Source organism: Pan troglodytes, chromosome 7 (assembly GCF_028858775.2).
Source record: "Pan troglodytes isolate AG18354 chromosome 7, NHGRI_mPanTro3-v2.0_pri, whole genome shotgun sequence".
Lineage (NCBI taxonomy): Eukaryota > Metazoa > Chordata > Mammalia > Primates > Hominidae > Pan > Pan troglodytes.
In genome coordinates, this window is record NC_072405.2 from 103939570 (window position 1) to 103959418 (window position 19849).

The window sequence follows — 19849 nt, forward strand, 5'->3', positions numbered from 1 at the left end:
TTTTTCATATCAAATTTACCTGTTTATTCATTCCATAGCGAGCAGGATATTCACTATTTAAAACAAATTTAAGCAGATTTCTGTTAGATTTCTTTAAATCACTGAAAAGTAACACAAAAATACATATAGGTAGTAACTAAGTACTGACAAAGTATTCTACCTATGCAATATCCTATTAAATGTCTAAATTACCATATGTAAATTTAATTGTATTATTTACTCAATGGGGAAAATCTGGATTACAGAACTGAGGAAAATTATGTTTTATGTAAATTATAAAAGGCCAAAGTCAATCATGTTGAATAAAATGAATAATTTTGAAATATAAGCCAGTAATATACCATATGAGTATCCCAAGAGAAACCCTGGATAGAAAGAAACTTTTAAAGTCACTCATTTTTTTTTTTATTAGTAATGTTAATGTTTGAGCTCAGTGTTTGAGCATGCTGGTTTTACCTATTTATGCTAATTTTAAACCAACAATTGAAGTGAGAAAATAATCACTTATCCTTGAAAGTATCTTTAGCATGGTCTTCCTAATTAAAAATACCACTTAAAAAAGTGAGGCAGCAAAAGCATGAACTGGAGTCAGTGGTCTGTCTGGGTTAAAATTGGCCCCATGATTTACTACCTATGACTTCAAGCAAGTTGCTTAACCTCGCACTTCATCCCACTTCATTATCTCATTTGTGAAATAGAGGTAAATAATTAACCCTGTACTCACAGGGAATACCGAGATTATGCATGTAAAGTGCTTACAGTGCCTAGCACATAGTAAGTGCCTAATAAATGTTAGCCATAAATATTATTGTGGGTATAGAAAATCAAATTCCCTAGTTGCAAAATGTATGCACTAAATGCTGAATATCAAGTCAAAATTCAACCACACAAGTCTTAACAGTTATAGAGTCTTTGCATGGACACAAAGTTTCGAAGCTAAAAAATGAGAACCTAATATTACATGCAAGTTATGTGACTCATCAGTAAATTCTTCCTAGAAAAACAAACTATACCACTTGTCAGATTCTTCCAGCATAAGCCTGAGTCCCCTTGCACCTATAATTAGATTCTTATTTTACTATCTTTTGCGTATCTTGTATTAATTTTACTTGGTTGATAAGATGTTGAAGAAACCATGGAATTATACACAGCACTATACATTATTACTATAGAATGTCTGGTCCCTCCCATCATAAATACGGTTTAATGAGGTTATTGAAAAACTTCACAATATCGAGCTGCAATTCTTTTTTCTTTTTATACAAGTTAATTAGCTCTATTAAGTTGCAATTTTATTTTTATAAAGCTTTGTAAAGTTATGAACATGGAAACCCTAAGAATCACCTAAGCTTTTTACATAAGTAAATTTCAAGTTGACAGTCTGTCCATTTTGAACTATTTATAATTAACAGGACACTTAACACAGTAATATCTTAGACAAGGAAGAGGGCATTAATTCTGCAGGCAGGTAGCAATGCAAATGCCAAACCTGAACAATCAGTCACTATTTCCTTATACAGTTTGAGTAAAAGATGTAGACTACAGAAAGAAAAAAAAAGTGAATATAAAATATATCTTCCCCAAATACAACTCTACTTCAATAAGTCTTGAAGCTTACCGATGACATCAACAAAAATGAATGAACTCAGGGAATTAGTTCTTTCTCCCCATCAAAGAAAAAAACAGCATGTGTAATTTTAAATTAGAAAAAAAAAAAAGAATGGCAATTTGCAAGCAAAAGAAAACCAGATTCACATTCTACTATTTACATTTGTTCTATTCACAGGTCAAAAATAAAATATTTCATTAGATAATTTAAAAAAAAACACTTTTTTAAAACAAATGTATTTTACTCCATCAATACTGCAAGGAAGATAACTGAACTTAGAAATGCTCTCTCTCTACAGCAAAGTTAACTTAACTTTTCGGGGCCCAACTGGCCTATCATTTAGATCTTTAATAGCAGCCATAGCTTCATTATAGTTTATCATAGCAACAATGGCTTCCCCTGTAGGTAAGCCTTGCTCATTATACTGTATCGAAACTGAATCAGGTATGATTCTGTACCCATGGAAAAAGTCTAAAATTTCATTCACATTAGCTTTAAATGGAAGATTCATTATCTTAATAGGAGTTACTCTACCTGAACCACAATTTATTTTTGGATCAGGCATAAATCTCCCCTCAGCAAAACTTCCCACATTATGCTTTCCAAAATCAAACTTGCCACCTTCTGGGCGACCAAAATTCACAAAAGGGCGGTGACTTCTAAAATCATCAGGCGGGCTCCTAAAATCCTCACCAGGAGGTCTAAAATTGTCAGGAAGTCTAGGGTCCTCCTCCGGAGCTTCCCTAAGGTCTTCCTCTGGGAGCTGCCTGAAGTCCTCATCAGAAGGGCATCTAAAATCTTCCTCCTGGGGGCTCCTGAAGTCCTCATCAGGAGGGTGCCTAAAGTCTTCATCAGGAGGGCCCCTGAAGTCTTCATCTGTTGGGTGCCTGAAATCTTCCTCTCGGGAGCGCCTGAAATGCTCCTGAGGCAGCCGCCTGAAATGCTCCTGGGGCGGTCTCCGGAAGTGCTCCGGGGGCGGGCGCCTGAAATGCTCCGGGGGCGGGCGCCTGAAGTGCTCTGGGGGTGGCCGCCGGAAGTGCTCTGGGGGAGGCCGCCTAAAATGCTCTGGAGGTGGTCTCCGGAAATGCTCTGGGGGTGGCCGACGGAAATGCTCCTGAGGTGGCCTCCGGAAATGCTCCTGGGGTGACTGCCTGAAGTCCTCCTCAGGGGAATGCCTGAAATCCTCCTCTGGGGGCCGCCTGAAGTCATCCTCGGGTGGTCGCCTCCATTCTCCCTGAAGAGGCCGCCTAAAGTCCTCCTCTGGGGGCCGTCTCCAGTCCTCCTCAGGTGGCCGCCTGAAATCTTCCTCTGGGAGCCACCTTAAGTCCTCCTCAGGGGGTTGCCTGAAGTCCTCCTCGGGGAGCTGCCTGAAGTCCTCCGTGGGAGACCGCCTGAAATCCTCCTCCAGTGGCCGCCTCCAGTCCTCCTCAAGGGGCCTCCTCCAGTCCTCCTCCCTAGGGTGCCTGAAGTCATCCTCCGGAGGGCGCCTGAAATCTTCCTCCCAAGGGCGCCTGAAGTCCTCCTCAGAAGGCCGCCTGAAGTCTTCCTCCCTAGGTCGCCTGAAGTCCTCTGGGGAGTGCCTGAAGTCCTCCGGGGGGAACCTAAAGTCCTCTGAGGAGTGTCGGAAGTCTTCTGGAGGGTGCCTGTCAGGCTGCCGGAAATCCCTCTGGGGATGCTTGAAGTTATCCAGTTGCCTCAAGTCCTCTAGCTGATGTCTAAAGTTTTCAAAAGCACCAACTGAGTATATTGGTGGGTCTTTTGAGTCAAATAAATGGGAATGGTCACCTCGCTCACGTGACTGTGAGCGAGCTTGCATTTTTTCACTGGACATCACAGAAAAATTTACACCAAACTCCTGCATTTGTGCCTCAGATATAAGTCTTAATAACACCTCTGTCCCTAAGAATCTTCGTCGGTTTAAACGTTCAGCTTTCATGGCCTGTTCTTCTGATTTAAATTTCACTAATGCTTCTCCCAGACCAACACCTTTGTCATCATAAAGCAAGTAAATGTCATCCTCAGCAAGAAGAAAGTCTGCAAAGAACTTCTGCACTTCAACTTTTGTAACATCAAATGGAAAATTTCTTATATAGATGCACAGTTTCTGGCCAGAGTTACCTTCTTGAGAGTATTTTTGTGAAACATGTCCCGGCCTATCTCTCTCTAGTGACCCTGATCTCTTCTTTTCATAACGTGCAATGAACTTCAGCATTTGTTTTCTAGAAATTGGATCAATATGAACTGGACGATATTGTAAAACAGTCTTATGTAAACTCAAAGCGGTATTATAGTCTTTCAGAGTCTTGAACATCACAAAGGCATATCTTGTTCTATTTTCATCTTTATATAAAAACCTAATCTGTTCATCAGTCAGATCAGTACCTCTAAAGAAATTTCTTAAATCTCTTTCGTCAATACTGAGGGACAGATTTTTTAAGTGAACATAAAATCCAAGAGGGGAACGAGAACGTGTTCTTCTGGGAGATTTTGAATGAGACCGTTTTCGAAAATGTCTATCATTAATTCCTCTTGGTGGAGAATGTTCTTCAGATCTCCTAAGAACGTCACCCTCCTTAACTGCATTACCACCAAACTCAATCCACTGTTGTTCTGATCCTTGCATTACTTCTATAAATCTTGAACCCATAAAACTTCTATGACATTTAAGACCTCCTGAAGCATCAACACATGAAGCAAATTTTACTATGGCATCACCATTATTTCGGCCATCGTGATGTTTTAAGAAAATTACTCCATCCACGCACAAACCAGAGAAAAAGACACGTACATCATCTTCATTTACTAGGTAAGGCAAACCTCGTAGAAACAAGTAAGGATTCTCGGCCTTCAATGGCCTTGTCTTTCTTGGCCTTAAATTACCATGTCCTGTACCATTAGTATGAAACCCAGCATCTTGATTAATTGAAGAGCCATATCCAGAATTACTTGCTTCTTCCTTAACAGACTCAATAAAATTAGACAGGCTGTCAACCCCTGATGTCCCAGATCCTGGACGCCCTCTTCCTACACGATCAGTTCTTTTCATTTCTATAGTCTTCTGCATTTCTGCCTTGCTACTAAGAAAGAGCTCTACAGATGAATCCTTGATAAACCCTCCTGAACGACTTATGGCACGTCTTGCATCTTCATCTGTTGCAAAAATAATAAAAGCCTCCCCAATTTCCCCTCCAATTATATGCACTCCTCCATCAGGAATAGTCAATCCCGTGAAGAAGTGACGAATATCCACAGGCCCCGCAATAAAAGGAAGCCCCAGTAAACGGATGACTACAGCCATGCTGAGCTCAAACCACAGCAATAATGACCTGCAGACAAAAAGGTACACATAATAGCAAGTCTTATTTTTGAAGTACCTTAGCCCAAACTAAGCTTAATAATTACCTGGTTCCTGCTTTCTTCAACATTTATAAATGAAAACAAGATACAAGTTCACAAAAATACTGATCATATCTAATTATTAAAGAAAACAAGGGATAAACTTTCTCCCATCTAAAAATACAAATAAACCAACTACCTTGAAGAAACATTTCGTATCACCTATTCTATACAATAGGAACATCAAAAATATCAAATCTTCCTTTGTAAGTCTGCCAAATGCTGCTTCACAAGAAGACCAAACTACTTTCAGACTCATTTAGAATCTTATCTTCTACTGAAACATGAGAGCTTTGTAGATTATTTTATCAACTGCAATGAATTTTACATATTTAGAAAAGTCATCTATGGTTAGTGTATAATTTCTGCTCATGATAATAAATTGCCTACCACTGGCCAGACACAGAGAACAAAAGCCAGGGCCAGCATGATAGCTCATGCCTGTAATTCCAGGCTTTGGAAGGCCAAGGCAAGAGGATCGCTTGAGGCCAGGAGTTCAAGACCAGCCTTGGCAACAGAGCGAGAGCCCGTCTCTAAAAAGAAAAAATTAGCCGGGCATGGTGGCATGCACCGGTAGTCCCAGCTACTCAGGAGGCTGAGGCAGGAAGACTGCCTGAGCCCAATTTGAAATTTTCAGGATACAATGGGCTGCAACTGTGCCATTGCACTCCAGCCTGGAGGACAGAGTGAGGCCCTGTCTTTTAAAAAAAAAAAAAAGAACAGAAGCCATGGATACCTAGATGTACTATTCTACTTCACATGTTTTTTGTTGAGCCTCAAAGCCTTAAACTCTGGATATCTTACCTTTTTTAAAATTTCTTGGAGACCTGTTAATTCTGTAAAAGCAACTTAACTGTGGAAAGAAAATGAAATATAATTAATCCTTGAACCCTGTAATTTATCTTAAACAACGCCAGATTAGGATATCCATTTCAGAATTACCTATCAAAAGTGAAGCAGAATAAGGAACCACAATTACGGGTGTTACAAAATGGTCTTTTGTTCCAAGGGGAAATTAATCATCCTTCTGCAAAAAGGAGATACAATATCCAAATAGACATATAAAAATTATTTAAAAATTTGAAACTTGCCGAAAATTTAACAACTGCTCTTGATTGGAAGTAGCATGAAGAAAGGAGTGATGGAAATGTTACATATTTTGAATGCAGCAGTAGTTACATGGGTGTATAAATTTATCAAGGTTTACTGAATTCAATCCTTAGGGTCTATACATTTTGCTGTACACAAGTTTTACATCTACTTCAAAAAACTGTTCTACAAGTAAAATCTCAATACCCAAAGTTCAAAAAAAAAAAAAAAAAAAAGACCTTCAATCATTTTGCCACATAAAAATCCAAAAATCTAGTACATATTTATATCCAACTCTCGTGCTGTTCTCCTCCCTTTCAAAACATAAGACCAAATCAAATTAAGGCAACCATTCAAAATTACACAATAAATGAATAAAACAGCAAAGCCTGAAATTCAAAAATCAATTTTTAAAACAATAAATCCAAACCTATGGGCTATTGTTTGGATACAATTTAAAGGTCTACATAAACAGCTCATACATCCAAGCACAGAAACAAATTTCATGAAGCCAGTATAATTAAGGCAAATACTACAATATCCCTAAAGTTAAAAATCTCAATACCACTCCTATTGCAAAAATAGTAACTGTTACAGTTCATCTCAAGCCAAACAGAAAATGCTATTTATCTTATTAATAATGCCAATAGCAGATTTCCATTTCAAACAACTATTCTGCACTCTACTAAGGAAACCCAAATGATGATGTAGAAAAGTAAAATTAAAAATTAACTTGGAATACTGGGATTACCCGTTTACTGAAAAATCTCAATGTATTTTTTTAAAGAAGTTTGCGTTTAATACTTTCAGGGATACCCAAACTATTTCATGAAGACTTGCCAAATAAATAATTGTAATTTACACTCACTTTCTTTGGTGGGGGAGACAGGGTCTCTCTTGCTCTGCTACCCAGGCTGGAGTGCACTGGTGCGATCTTGGCTCACTACAGCCTCGACTTACCCAGGCTCAGGCAATGCTCCCACCTCAGCCTCCCCAGTAGCTGGGACTACAGGTGTGCACCACCACACCCGGCTAATTTTTGTATTTTTTGTAGAGCCAGGGTTTCACCATGTTGCCCAGGCTGGTAGGGAACTCATGGGCTCAAGCAATCAGCTCACCTCAGCCTCCCACAGTGCTAGGATTTACAGGTATGAGCCACTGCGCCTGGAGTAATTTACATGTCTTTAATGTACAAATAAATGTTGCGTTAATCCAGAATCCAGTACTTACACTTAAGTACCACTGTTCCCCAAAGTGGGGGTCTGAAGATATATTCACTGAGGTCTGTTTTCCTTTAAAAAAAGGGTACGTAGATTAACCAGAAGCTAAACTAGCAAAGACATCAAATTACTTCACACATTCTACATCTGAAAAATATTAATCAGGTTTGCTATTAAAGTATTTGCACAGTAACAAAAAAAGAAAAAAAGCCTATTTTCTTCAACAAACCAATATCCATACTAACACTTCAACAAAAACTACAAATGGCTTCTGGAATACTTACTTTATCCATATTAAAGTCCCAAGACTCCCTCCTATGCAAATTGGCTTAGCTACTCTTTTTAAGATATTTTAGAAAGCACCATAAGCTATACATATTCTTCTCTCTCCTAAGCTTTTAAAAAAATTTTAAAGGGATTTACCCTGGGAACATAAATTCATCTACAAGAGAAATTAGAGACGTTTCAAGGAATAATTATATCTCAAATTCAAAAAAACTCTAGTAATTTATCCTACCTCACTTAAAAACTATCTTTTAACCAAGTAGTTTCATGAGCACAAATCTCATGAATTCCAATTCAAGCAGACTATTTAAAAAGTTTATTCTCATTTGCCACAGTTAAACAAAACTAATGCTTAAACTTCTCTGCCCTTGAGACAGTAGGGTAATGTACCATTTATGCCTCTACAATAACACACCTTGGAGACCAACTGTAAGAGACCAGCTCTCAAAATGGGCACTTCTGTGGTTCCAACATGCTATATTTCCTTAAGCAAATTCTCCAGAAATTCAACTCTTAACACACTAAATTACACAAAAGCAAAACACGAAAATTACCCTCAAGTAGTCTGCAATTAAAATTTTGCGTTTTTCTAGTTATGAATGCAAATAGTATTTTTGTGCCTTTGTGTTCATTTGAAGACAATAATCTGTTAAAATTTCTGTGAAAAGAAGAGTGGGTCCCTAAAAGATCACTTAAGAGTAAGTCAGTGAAATTTAAAGCGCATTTTAAATAACTGCTATTTTTATCCAACGATTCATCCCACTTAATCACCATTATAACTAAACAATACGTAACGTGCCTCTTCTAATCAAGACTTAAGGGGATACGGAGAGGGAAACGGGAGACAGAATTTAAGTAATATCTCATCAGATCCATTTGATTTTTAACTAGCGAAGAAAAAGTCATTTTCCAGATATGGTGAGGGAGAGAATTTTTTTTAACTCTGCGACTACTTCGTAAAGCCCAAGGTCATGATGTAGCATATTCACACTCTGAACGTGAGTTTCCCCTGCAGAAAATAATCTACACCAACCCATAATTATTCTTTACGATGATCCACCTTTTATAATGTAGATGTTTAAAATAAAAACCAAAGGAATGACCAATGAGAGCCACAGTCCCTAGGAAGAACTGTAAATGAAGACGAATCCACATGGCACAGGATTTCTCCCAACATCCTCAAACGGGAATCATCCGAAGGCATCGATTCTACAGCCCAAAGCCTTTGTCCACAACTCCCAGGGGTCAGAGCTTCCTTCTTTCGCGCCAGGCCAAAGTTGCTACGTGGGATCCGATGTTGTCGCCAGACTTTCAGCCAAAATCAGCCTTCAAATTAACCTGGACCGCCCAACCTCCGTGCCTTTCCGTTACGCCGTCTCAAGGGCAAACATTCCACCCTAACTCGCCAGAGGGTGAACTGCCCCCAAATCTAACTGAAAACACTTGCCCTTCTCAAGCCTAACGAGCTGGGCCTGCAGCGCTTTTCTGCCACCACTGACTACGATGACATAGCAAAGAAAAAAATATACCTATGAAAGCCTTCGAGATCTTCACTCTCAAGATCCCTGGGAAGCGCACATACACCACCACATGGAAGCTGACGGGAAAGGGAGACTCGGTGTTTTAGCAAGAAAAGAGGGTGCCCTAACGGCAGGAGCTACGCTAGATACTGGCGCGGCCGCCGGTCCCGCCTTTCCCCGTTCTTCCGGCTTGGTCGCCCAGCCCTCCCCACCCCCGGCGCCCCGAGGGGAACTGCTTCGCACTTGGCAATAAACACACACCACTGCTGCCGAGTCGGACACACAAGGCCGGAGGCTGAGGGAACTCTTCGTCGCAGCAGCCTCCCCAAAACAGGTAGACCCTCAGTGAGCCCAGAAGAAGATGGCGCCCACTGCCCCTCCGGTCCGGACAAACGGACGTACGGTTTATCTGCCCATGCGCTCTCCAGGCGTAACCCACCACCACGCTTGCGCACGCGCGCTGCCGCTCACCCGTTTCCCCTCGCTAGAGGAGGGGAGGCGGAGCCCCGTGGTTGGCTGAGCTTCTGCGCATGCCCAGATTCTGCCCAGCCCAGGGACCTCTACCTTCAACGGGAGAAATTCGTAGACGCATTCGGGGCTCAACCGGTAGATGTGCTGAGAATCTTCGGTAGACAACTGTCGAAGTACGGCGGACAAACTTTAAAGATTTCCAGAAGTTAAGGAAAGAGATGCAAAAGCAGAGAAAAGGCGACTTGTCTTTTCAGTGTTGCATTACTGTGTGGCGTAAAGCATCTTCTAAAAAGCTCCTGTGGCCGGGCACGGTGGCTCACGTCTGTAATCCCAGCACTTTGGGAGGCCGAAGCGGGCGAATCACTTGAGGTCAGTAGTTCGAGACCAGCCCGCCCAAAGGGCGAAACCCCCGTCTCTACTAAAAATACAAAAAAATCAACCTGGCATGGTGGCGGGCGCCTGTAATCCCAGCTACTCGGGAGGCTGAGGCAGGAGAATCGCTTGAACCCGAAAGATGGAGGCTGTAGTGAGCCAAGATCGCACCGCTGCACTCCAGCCAGGTCAAAAGAGTGAAACTCCATCTCAAAACAAAGATTAAAAAGCTCCTGTAGACCCTAGAATACCACAGAAAAGGTAATTTTACTGCCTTAGATGTTCGCCAAGTACAATCCCAACACCTGGGGGCTTAATAAATGCATGCTTAGTCGGTTTTATAGATATAAATAACCTTGTGAAGTGTCTTTATAAATTTATTCCCATCTTCTGGATTTTTGAAACAGGAGAACAGATGAGCCAGTACTGAAATTTCAGTAATGGAAAAGCACTATTACAGGTGTACTCTGTGATGCCTGCTACATAGTAGCTGGTGAACAACCTTGTGTTTGGTTTTATCATTTGCAAATAACAAAGTTTCCCACCACGTTGTATAGCTACTTGATGTATTTGTGGATGGATTCAAAGCTCATTAAGCAGAAAGTACATTTTAAAAACATTGTTACAGATGACAGAAAAAGTGAGTTGTGGATCCCTTTCTCACTGCAAAATACCCATTCTTTAATGATATGATTATAAGAAAGAAGAGGTAGTTTAATAAGTAAATAAAAAGATAGTTAACACAAAATCAGAGCCATCTTTTACTCACTGGACAAATTATTTAGCCCCTCTGTGCCTCAGTTTCTTCATCTGTAAAATGGGGATACTCCTAGTACCTACCTCTTAGGGTTGTGGGAAACATTCAGTAAATATGTATGTCTCAGATATATGTAAATAAGTGAGACTATTATAAGTATTTGTGACTTGTTTGAAATGTCAAGGTGATCTATACAGAAGCAGAGGATGTCACTCTGAGGAGGTAGGCTCATTGACTAGATATCATTTACCTTGATAATCCATAGTTTGGTCCTGGCCTTGCAGTCTCAGGAACAGGACCTTAAAAGTTAACGTTTATTGGCCGGGCATGGTGACTCACGCGTGTAATCCTAGCATTTTGGGAGGCCGAGGTGATCGAATCACCTGAGTGCAGGAGTTCGAGACCAGCCTGGCCAACATGGTGAAACCCTGTCTCTACTAAAATTACAAAAATTAGCTGGGTGTGGTGGCGGGCACCTATAATCCCAGCTACTCAGGAGGCTGAGGCAGAGGAATCGCTTGAACCTGGGAGGAGGAGGTTGCAGTGAGCCGAGACCGTGCCACAGCGCGCCAGCCTGGGCGACAAGAGCAAAGCTCCGTCTCAAAAAAAAAAAAAGTTAACATTTATTGAGAATTTATTATGTGCCAGGACGTATACATTATCTCAATTTATTCTTACAACTACTTTTGGAGGTAGGTACTATTATTATTCGTATTTTACAGATAAGGGAAACTGAGGCATAGAGGATTACAAAAGCCAGGCAAAATTGAACGCTGCTTGTTTGCCTGCAGAAGCCATTACTCTGTATTGCACAGAAAGAGGACTCTGTCCTCGGAAGCGGACTCCTTTAAACAAGAATACAGAAGCAATACTCTAAGAAATAGAACATGAGTTACCTAATCTCAAAAGGTGATTCTCAGTTAAGGCTCCCTGGAGACATCCTCACTCATCTTAACAAAAATAACAGTCATCATTTAATGACCACTTACTGTAGGACTCACCTGGCCAAGTGTGCTCAGGTCAGACTCTGTCCCCTGAGCAAGCTCTGACAGGCGTTTCCAGCCTCCCATGGCCTCCTTCATTGTTCTGGGCTGACCATCCTCCTTCTATTCACACAGTCTTTCTCCAGCGAGGACACTATATTGAATGTCTCTCCATTTTGGGTTTTTTTGAGACAGAGTCTCACTCTGTCACCCAGGCTGGAGTACAATGGTACAATCCTGGCTCACTGCAACCTCTGCCTCCTGGGTTCCAAGGATTCTCATGCCTCAGCCTCCTGAGTAGATGGGATTACGGGCATATGCCACCATGCCTGGCTAATTTTTTCTGTATTTTCAGTAGAGACAAGGTTTCGCCATGTTACCCAGGCTGGTCTTGAACTTCTGGCCTCAAGTGATCCACCCGCCTCTGTCTCCCAAAATGCTGGGATTATAGGCGTGAGCCACCGCACCCGGCCTGAATGTCTTTTCTAGTCTGCCCCTTGCCTTTCTTAGATGGTCATACCATTATAATCAGAACAAGAAAATTCTGATCAAGGTAATTTGAGCATAATCACATGATATTCTGGTTATTGAACAGTTTCTTGTGCCTTTGGTGTGTCAGCATGAAAACCTAATCATTTTGGGGAATCAAGAGAAAATGAAGTTTCTCCAATGGAAAAACAGAAGACTAGCCCCTAAACATGGTGGCCGCACTGAGCTGTGGCCATTCTGTGACTCTGCTTGGATAATTAGCCTTCCGGGTGTTTTGCCACACTGCACCGCCACCCACCCTTCTTGGACAACTTTGGTGTCAGAGAGTTTTCAGTTGCCCTTCCTAGGTCTTCAGCATCCACACGAAGAGCCTTTTATCACTTGGTCTCGGAATTCCTTAATCTTCTCAACTCCTGGGACCTTTATCTTCTCAACTCATGCCTTGATTTCTACTCTGAGAGCCTCCATACCTTGACTTCCAGTCAATTTGTAACCCAAGGTCCTGGGTTTTGGGTATGCACTGTGAAAAAGTACCCACTTGTAACTGTTGCACCTTGCATTCTTGTTGTTTCAGAAAAGTTCTAGGAAGAAGCCCAGCCCCAGAAAAACAAAAACCAAAACATTTAGATCCAGAAATGCCTGAGTGAAGATGAACTTTGGTGAACTCCCCTTACAATCCTGCTAAAATCCCCACCCAGGGAAGAGCTTATTCACCATTTTCTATACATGCAACATGTGTAGAAGCATGATCGGCAATTGTGTCTTCGCTGCCTTTACTCCACCTGTACATACAATGACTGAGCTAACCAGCCCAATAAAAGCACTGTTTTCACTGTTGCTCGGAGAAGCACTGCTTTAGGAACTATCCCCAGTGTCCTCCTTACTTGTTGCAAGTAATGAAATCCCCTTGTTAAATCCGCTTTGGTTGTGATCATTGGACTGTCACCTTCCAAGCTAACAAATCCACCTGTTGTGTAGGTTAACAAATCTAGCATTTATTAAGCATCATTGACTATGAGTCAAGAACCTTGCTAAGTCCTCTGTATCACAGTTCCATTTAAAAAAAAAAAGAAGAAGAAGAAGAACCTTGCTAAGGCTCCTGAAAGACAAAGATAAAAAAGATATTGTCCTCTTTCCTCAAAAAGCTTACATTCTAGCAGAGGAGAAAGCACACACAATCCACTAGTCATTACACACAGGAAGATGTGTGTATAATGAGATTAAGACAGTGGGCTGTCAGGGCAGGCAGACCCAAGTGTGAATACAGCTCTGCCACTTCATGACTGTGAACAAATTCCTTATATTTCTTCATTGAAAAAGTAAAGATAAGGCCGGGTGCGGTGGTTCATGCCTGTAATCCCAGCACTTTGGGAGGCCAAGGCGGGCAGATCACCACGTCAGGAGATGAAGACCATCCTGGCTAATATGGTAAAACCCAGTCTCTACTAAAAATACAAAAAATTAGCCAGGCGTGGTGGCACGTGCCTGTAGTCCCAGCTACTCAGGAGGCTGAGACAGGAGAATCACTTCAACCCGGGAAGTGGAGGTTGCAGTGAGCCGAGATCACGCCACTGCACTCCAGCTTGGGCGACAGAGTGAGACTCTGTCTCAAAAATAAAAAAATTTTAAAAAAAGCAAAAGAGTAAAGATAATAGTACCCGCGGTACAGGGCAGTCATGAAAAATGAATGAAATCATTAACACTCAGCACAATCCCCAGCACATAGTAAACTCCAGTATAACTTAGAAATCAAGAAGGTTGGCTCAGAAATCAGAATATCATAGTTCCAAGCCTAACTCTGCCACTTGCCAGCTATATCACTTTAGTTGCTGAATCTCTCTGTGCCTCAATTTCATCATGTATCAAATGAAGATGACAATAGTAGGGATGTTGTGTAGAAAAAATTAGCACACATATACATATACATATAAACATTAAGCAAGACATGTAGTAAAACACCAAGAAAGCCAGATAGCATGTTTCCCTGATGTCCCTCATGCTCTTTGCCAACTTGTCCCCTGCAGTGGTCTTCAGAGATGCAACTACAAAACTCCTAGGAATTATTGGAGCACAGTTTGGACACTGCTGATCAAATAAGGGAGCTTGGTCTGGTCAGTTGTGTGTGACAGAAGTTAGATTCAAGAGACTCAACAGAATTAAATGATTTATGGTAAATAGAACTGAACAGGACCTCCAAATTCCAACTTGGATAGTTTTTTGCCTGAGTTAAATGGGAGTCTTGTCTCTGGGGTCTTGACTGACAATCTGTCAAAGTTATAGGTTCAGAAAGGAGTTATGTAGGAAGAATACTGGATAAAATCTCTTGGTTTACTGCTGGAGCTTTGGATCACAAATCTCAGGAGAATCCATTTAGTAAATGGGGCAAGACCCCATGTAAAACAGATGTCCTTCTGCTTAGTGTTCCTTTCCCCCTGGGTACCATCCAATCCCAGGTATATAAAACAGAAGGAAGCAGCAAGAGGAAGACCTAAGGATCTAAAGACAAACTCTAAAGAGAGAGAGAATTTAAGGAGAAGACCAAAAAGTGTAAACTCAAATGTTAACAGCGATAGGTTCTTGGGCTCCCAATGCAATGCAATAGAAATTGACATGAGGCCAAAAAAGTTTTCCCAGGCAAGGCTTCATTGGAGCTTACACCAAGGCATAAGAGGGAGAGAATTCCCTGACTGACTCTCCAAAGAAAAGAGTCAGTTGGGCTTTTTTATTAGACAAAGCGTGGGAATTGTCATCAGGGATAGGGTATGCAGGTCAGCATTACTGGTTGCAACGCTTATCTTGAGTAATGGGCCACCTGGTGGATTGGCCTGAGGCAACAAGGCTATAAATAATTTGTTTAGTATTCCTTCCCAAGGTAGGGCACTCCACAACCTTGCTTATCTCCTAAGGCCAGTTCCTGGAATTCTTTAAGTAAAAGGACTATTAGCATTGTGACAGTGGTATGGATTTTGTGATCAGTGGGAATGCATGAAAGAATACTCTAAGTGAGGGTGAGCTGAAACCGTGTCCTGTTCCTACTCTGTCTGACAAAGACCATGTCATATGGACACAAAAAAACTTCTGTCCTTTAGGACAGTGGCCAGAGATGTGGTCGCCTGAAAAGTTTTTACTGCCCACTGCACAGACAAAACCAATTCACTGAGACCATGGTATTGCAGTAAAGAAAGAGTTTATTATGCAAGACTGGCCATGTGGGAGATGGAGTTATTATTCAAATCAGTCACCCCAAAGGCTTGGAGGTTAGAGTTTTTCAAGGATAGTTTGGTGGACAGGTGATTAGGGAATGGGTGCAGCTGAATGGTTGGGGATGAAATCATAGAGGTATGGAAAACAGTCCTCTTGCACTGAGTCCACCTCTAGGTGGGGGAGGGGTTGGGGGGGTGGGCATAGGACCAATTGAGTCATGAGTCATGAATCCAGATGGAGTCAGTCTGAAAAATATCTCGAAAGACCAATCTTAGGTTTTACAATAGTGATGTTTTCTATGGGCGCAATTGAGGAAGTCACAAATCTTGTGACCTCTGGCCACATGACTCCTGGGCAATTAGGGATTATAGAAAACTACATTTACAGTTTAGCAAAATTCAGGTCCCTCTCATAATCTTAATCTTGTGGCCTTTCATTAGTTTCACAAGAGCAATTTTTGGGCCCTGAGCAAGGGGGGTTAGTTTTAGGAAAGGGCTATTATCATCCTTGCTTTCAAGTTAAACTAGAAACTAAATTCCTCCCATAGTTAGCTTGGCCTTCACCCAGGAATGAGCACCCCCAGCCTGTGAGGCTAGAAGCAAGATGGGGTGAAGCCATGTTAGATTTCTCTCACTGTCATAATCTTTGCAAAGGCAGTTTCAGAGGCTCTGTTGTCCTGGACCCAAACCCACATTGGCCCTCTGTCCTCTTCCTTGTGATGAAATGAGAGGAGAAGACATCAAGTTCCCCTCAGGGTTTGGAAGTCAACAATAAACTAAAGAAGGAAAGGAATGAGACACATTTTATTTTCCACTGCAACAAATGTGTATTAAATGCTTACAATGTAAAACAGTTGTGATGGTGCGCACCAATAATCGCAACTACTTAGGAGGCTAAGGCAGGAGGTTTGTTTGAGTCCAAGAGTTTGAGGTGAGCCCTGGGCAACATAGTGAGACACCCCCAACCCTGCTTCCCAAAAAATTTAAAAAACAAAATAGCCAGGTGTGGTGATGCACACCTGTAGTCTCAGCTACTTGGGAGGCTGGGGCAGGAAGATTGCTTGAGCCCAGATGTTCAAGGCTTCAGTAAGCTATGACGGCATCACTGTACTCCATCCAAGGTGACAGGCTGAGACCCAATCTCTAAGAAAAAATAAGAAAACAAAATAAAATTGGCCAGGGGAGGTGGCTCACATTTGTAATACCAGCTCTTTGGGAGCCTGAGGCAGGAGGATCACTTGAGCCCAGGAGTTTGAGACCAGCCTGGGCAATGTGCCAAAACCTCGTCTCTACAAACAATACAAAAATTAGGTGGGCATGCTAGTGCCTGTCGGTGGTCCCAGCTACCCAGGAGACTGAGGTGGGAGGATTGCTTGAGCCCAGGGGGCCGAGGCTACAGTGAACTGTGTCCGTGCCACTGCACTCCAGTCTGGGTGACAGACTGAGACCCTTTCTCAAAGTAAATATAAAAATAAATAAAAATAAAATAATGATAGAAATAAATGCTTACAATGTGCCAAGCACAGTGCTATGCTGAGGAGGCAGTGGTGACCAAAACACACACACACACACACACACACACACACACACACACACACACACACACGGTCCTTGCTTTTACAAAGCCTGCAGTTCAGAAAAGTAAAACCAATGAAAGAATTACCCAACTAAATGTGAATTTACTACAGGGATAAGTGCTATGGATGAGAAGTCCATGGTACTGTGAAAGTATTTCACAGGAGACCCTGGCCTGGTCAGGAAGGGTGGGAGATGTTCCCTGAAGAAGTAATGAATGAGCTGCTTGGAAAGGAGGAGTTAAAAAGATAAAAGGAAATTGCTGGGAAGGGGAGGGAGTGGTCCAGGCAGAGAAATGAAAAGGCTTGGCAGCATCCAGGGAAGGAAAATAAGGCCAGTGCAGGTACAGAGCACAGGAGCACACAGGACAATGCAGGGCTGCAGGAAGAAGTCAGACCATGCTGAGGGTTAGGGTTCATGTTAAGGACTTTGATCTTTCCATCGGAAAACCAGCAGGCAGATGACATATTAGGACTTGCATTTCAAAAGAGTACTCCAGCTGAGGTATGGAGAATGGATTAGAGAGTGGCAAGAGTATGTTTGTGAAGACAGGTTAACAGGTTATTTTGGCTTCTAGTTTAATGTGACAGTTTAAACACAGGTATTTATCTCCACTCCTTCCAGAAATTCTAATAAAATAACAGGGAAGCAACTTTTAAAAAGACAAAAACTAACAAGAATAAAGAGAATAGGGTAAGAGGAACAGCAATAGAACTTTGCAAGCGGGAAGCAAGTGGATAGGTGTCCATTTCTTCTATGGATCCAAGAGAGCTGAATCCTACATTAACAGTGGGAAGAGCTAAGAAGCAATCTTACATGCACCAAAGAAGTCCTCAAAGGCTTAGGAGACAGTATCTTCTGTTTGTGGAGGGGAGTGAAAACAGGAGAAGTGGTTGAACATCAATTTTCAAAGCACTTTCCTTCCAATACCTGGAAACCTGTCTCTCCCCAACTCCAACAGAAGATTGAAGGTTTATTCTCAGTGCATTTGCAAACAAGGATTCTATTTAATATATGTAAAAGAACAAGGATTCTATTTAATATATGTAAAAGAAGGGCATTATGTGAACGATGAAACTCACACCCTCTAAATATTACACCCAGGCTTAAAATCTCCAAGGAGAAGAATCTTTCTGAGAAATTTGATCAGCACAGTAGGATAGGGAAAGGGGACAGGAAGAATGAGGGATTGCCCTAAGAAACAACCCAGGCAAATCACTCCACACATTGTAGCCCAGTCAACAAGCCTTTCCTATCTTTGTAGAGCTTCTAATTAGCTTGTCAGTGTGCCGACTTTTTTTTTTTTTTGAGACAAAGTTCTGCTCTTGTTGCCCATTCTGGAGTGCAATGTCGTAGTCTGGGATCACTGCAACCTCCACCTCCTGGGTTCCAGCAATTCTCCTGCCTCAGCCTCCTGAGAAGCTGGGATTACAGGCATGGCCACCACGCCCAGCTAATTTTTGTATTTTTAGTAGAGACGGGGTTTCACCGTTTAGGTCAGGCTGGTCTCGAACTCCTGACCTCAGGTGATCCACCTGCTTTGGCCTCCCAAAGTGCTGGATTACAGGCGTGAGCCACCGCGCCTGGCCGCCCACTTTTGTATGTGTGTAAATGGCAAAAGGTCCCAAGATTTAGGAGGAAAGCCTTTTATACAAAACATAACTTTGAAGAAACAGATTATGCAACAGAGGGAAACTTTAAAACACCACTAGTAATGTATTCTAGGAAATAAGATATTGCAGCATGGAAGAATTCAAGAATGCCATAATTAAGCTATAGCCAGAAAACAAAAGAGAGCTCTTAGAAATTAAATTTATAATAGAAGAAATGAAAAGTTCAATTCAATGTTTGACAGATACGCGCAGGAAAATCTTCCAGAAAGTAGAACCAAACAAAATAAAATGAAAAATGAAGCCTGGGCGCGGTGGCTCACGCCTGTAATCCTTGCACTTTGGTAGGCCGAGATGGGTGGATCACCAGAGGTCGGGAGTTTGAGACCAGCCTGACCAACATGGAGAAACTCCGACTCCACTAAAAATAACAAAATTAGCCCTGCGTGGTGGCACAAGCCTGTAATCCCAGCTACTCGGGAGGCTGAGGCAGGAGAATCACTTGAACCCAGGAGGTGGAGGTTGCAGTGAGCAGAGATCGTGCCATTGCACTCCAGCCTGGGCAACAAGAGCAAAAAAACTCCGACACACACACACACACACAGGCCGGGCGCGGTGGCTCACGCCTGTAATCCTAGCACTTTGGGAGGCTGAGGCGGGCAGATCACGAAGTCAGAAGATTGACACCATCCTGGCTAATACGGTGAAACCCCGTCTCTACTAAAAACACAAAAAATTAGCCGGGCGAGGTGGCGGGCTCCTGTAGTCCCAGCTACTCCGGAGGCTGAAGCAGGAGAATGGCGTGAACCCGGGAGGCGGAGCTTGCAGTGAGCGGAGATCCCGCCTCCCGCCACTGTACTCCAGCCTGGGCGACAGAGCGAGACTCCGTCTAAAAAAAAAAAAAAAAAAAAGAAAAGAAAAATGAAAACATAATCTGAGAAAATTAGAGTAACAGTCCAGGAAGTCTAGTATCTGAAAAATAGGGTGTCCAGAAGAAAAAAAAAAAACGGAGAGAAAGTCTTCAAAGGAATAATTAGTAGAAGAGATCATTTCCCAGTGTTAAAGGACATGAGTTTCTTTGCTGAATTGCAAAGTTACAACAGGTGTTCCACACAAAAGATGACAATGAAACATGCCCAGACACATCACTGTAAAATTAAGAAAAATGAGAAGGTGGGGCACAGAGAGGAACATCCTGAAGACTTCAAGAAAGTAAAAAACAAGTTACACACAAAAGATTAACAAATCAAAAGGGCACTAAGTGTCTGGA

The 19849-nt window shown here is 42.0% G+C and overlaps 1 protein-coding gene and 1 long non-coding RNA gene across 12 annotated transcripts; one reads left to right on the forward strand and one right to left on the reverse strand.

Moving 5' to 3' along the window:
- RBM12B (RNA binding motif protein 12B) lies at positions 1-9602 on the reverse strand. Of its 11 annotated transcripts, XM_054656879.2 has the most exons (5): positions 9381-9562; positions 9129-9196; positions 7325-7386; positions 5810-5858; positions 1-4935 (listed from the first exon to the last, which is right to left on the reverse strand). In XM_054656879.2, exon 5 carries the CDS (start codon positions 4905-4907, stop codon positions 1902-1904), a length of 3006 nt encoding a protein of 1001 aa, XP_054512854.2. In that variant the 5' UTR covers positions 4908-4935; positions 5810-5858; positions 7325-7386; positions 9129-9196; positions 9381-9562; the 3' UTR covers positions 1-1901. The 11 variants fall into 11 exon arrangements, with proteins under 11 accessions (XP_054512854.2, XP_009453925.2, XP_003339206.2 ...); XM_009455650.5 differs by lacking the exon at positions 9129-9196 and having other exon boundaries at positions 9381-9588; XM_003339158.6 differs by lacking the exon at positions 7325-7386 and having other exon boundaries at positions 9381-9526.
- On the forward strand, positions 9583-13028 carry LOC134810893 (uncharacterized). Its single transcript, XR_010159631.1, has 2 exons — positions 9583-10223; positions 12766-13028. It is a non-coding gene; the product is annotated as an uncharacterized LOC134810893 (long non-coding RNA).
- Positions 13029-19849: the final 6821 nt, after the last annotated feature.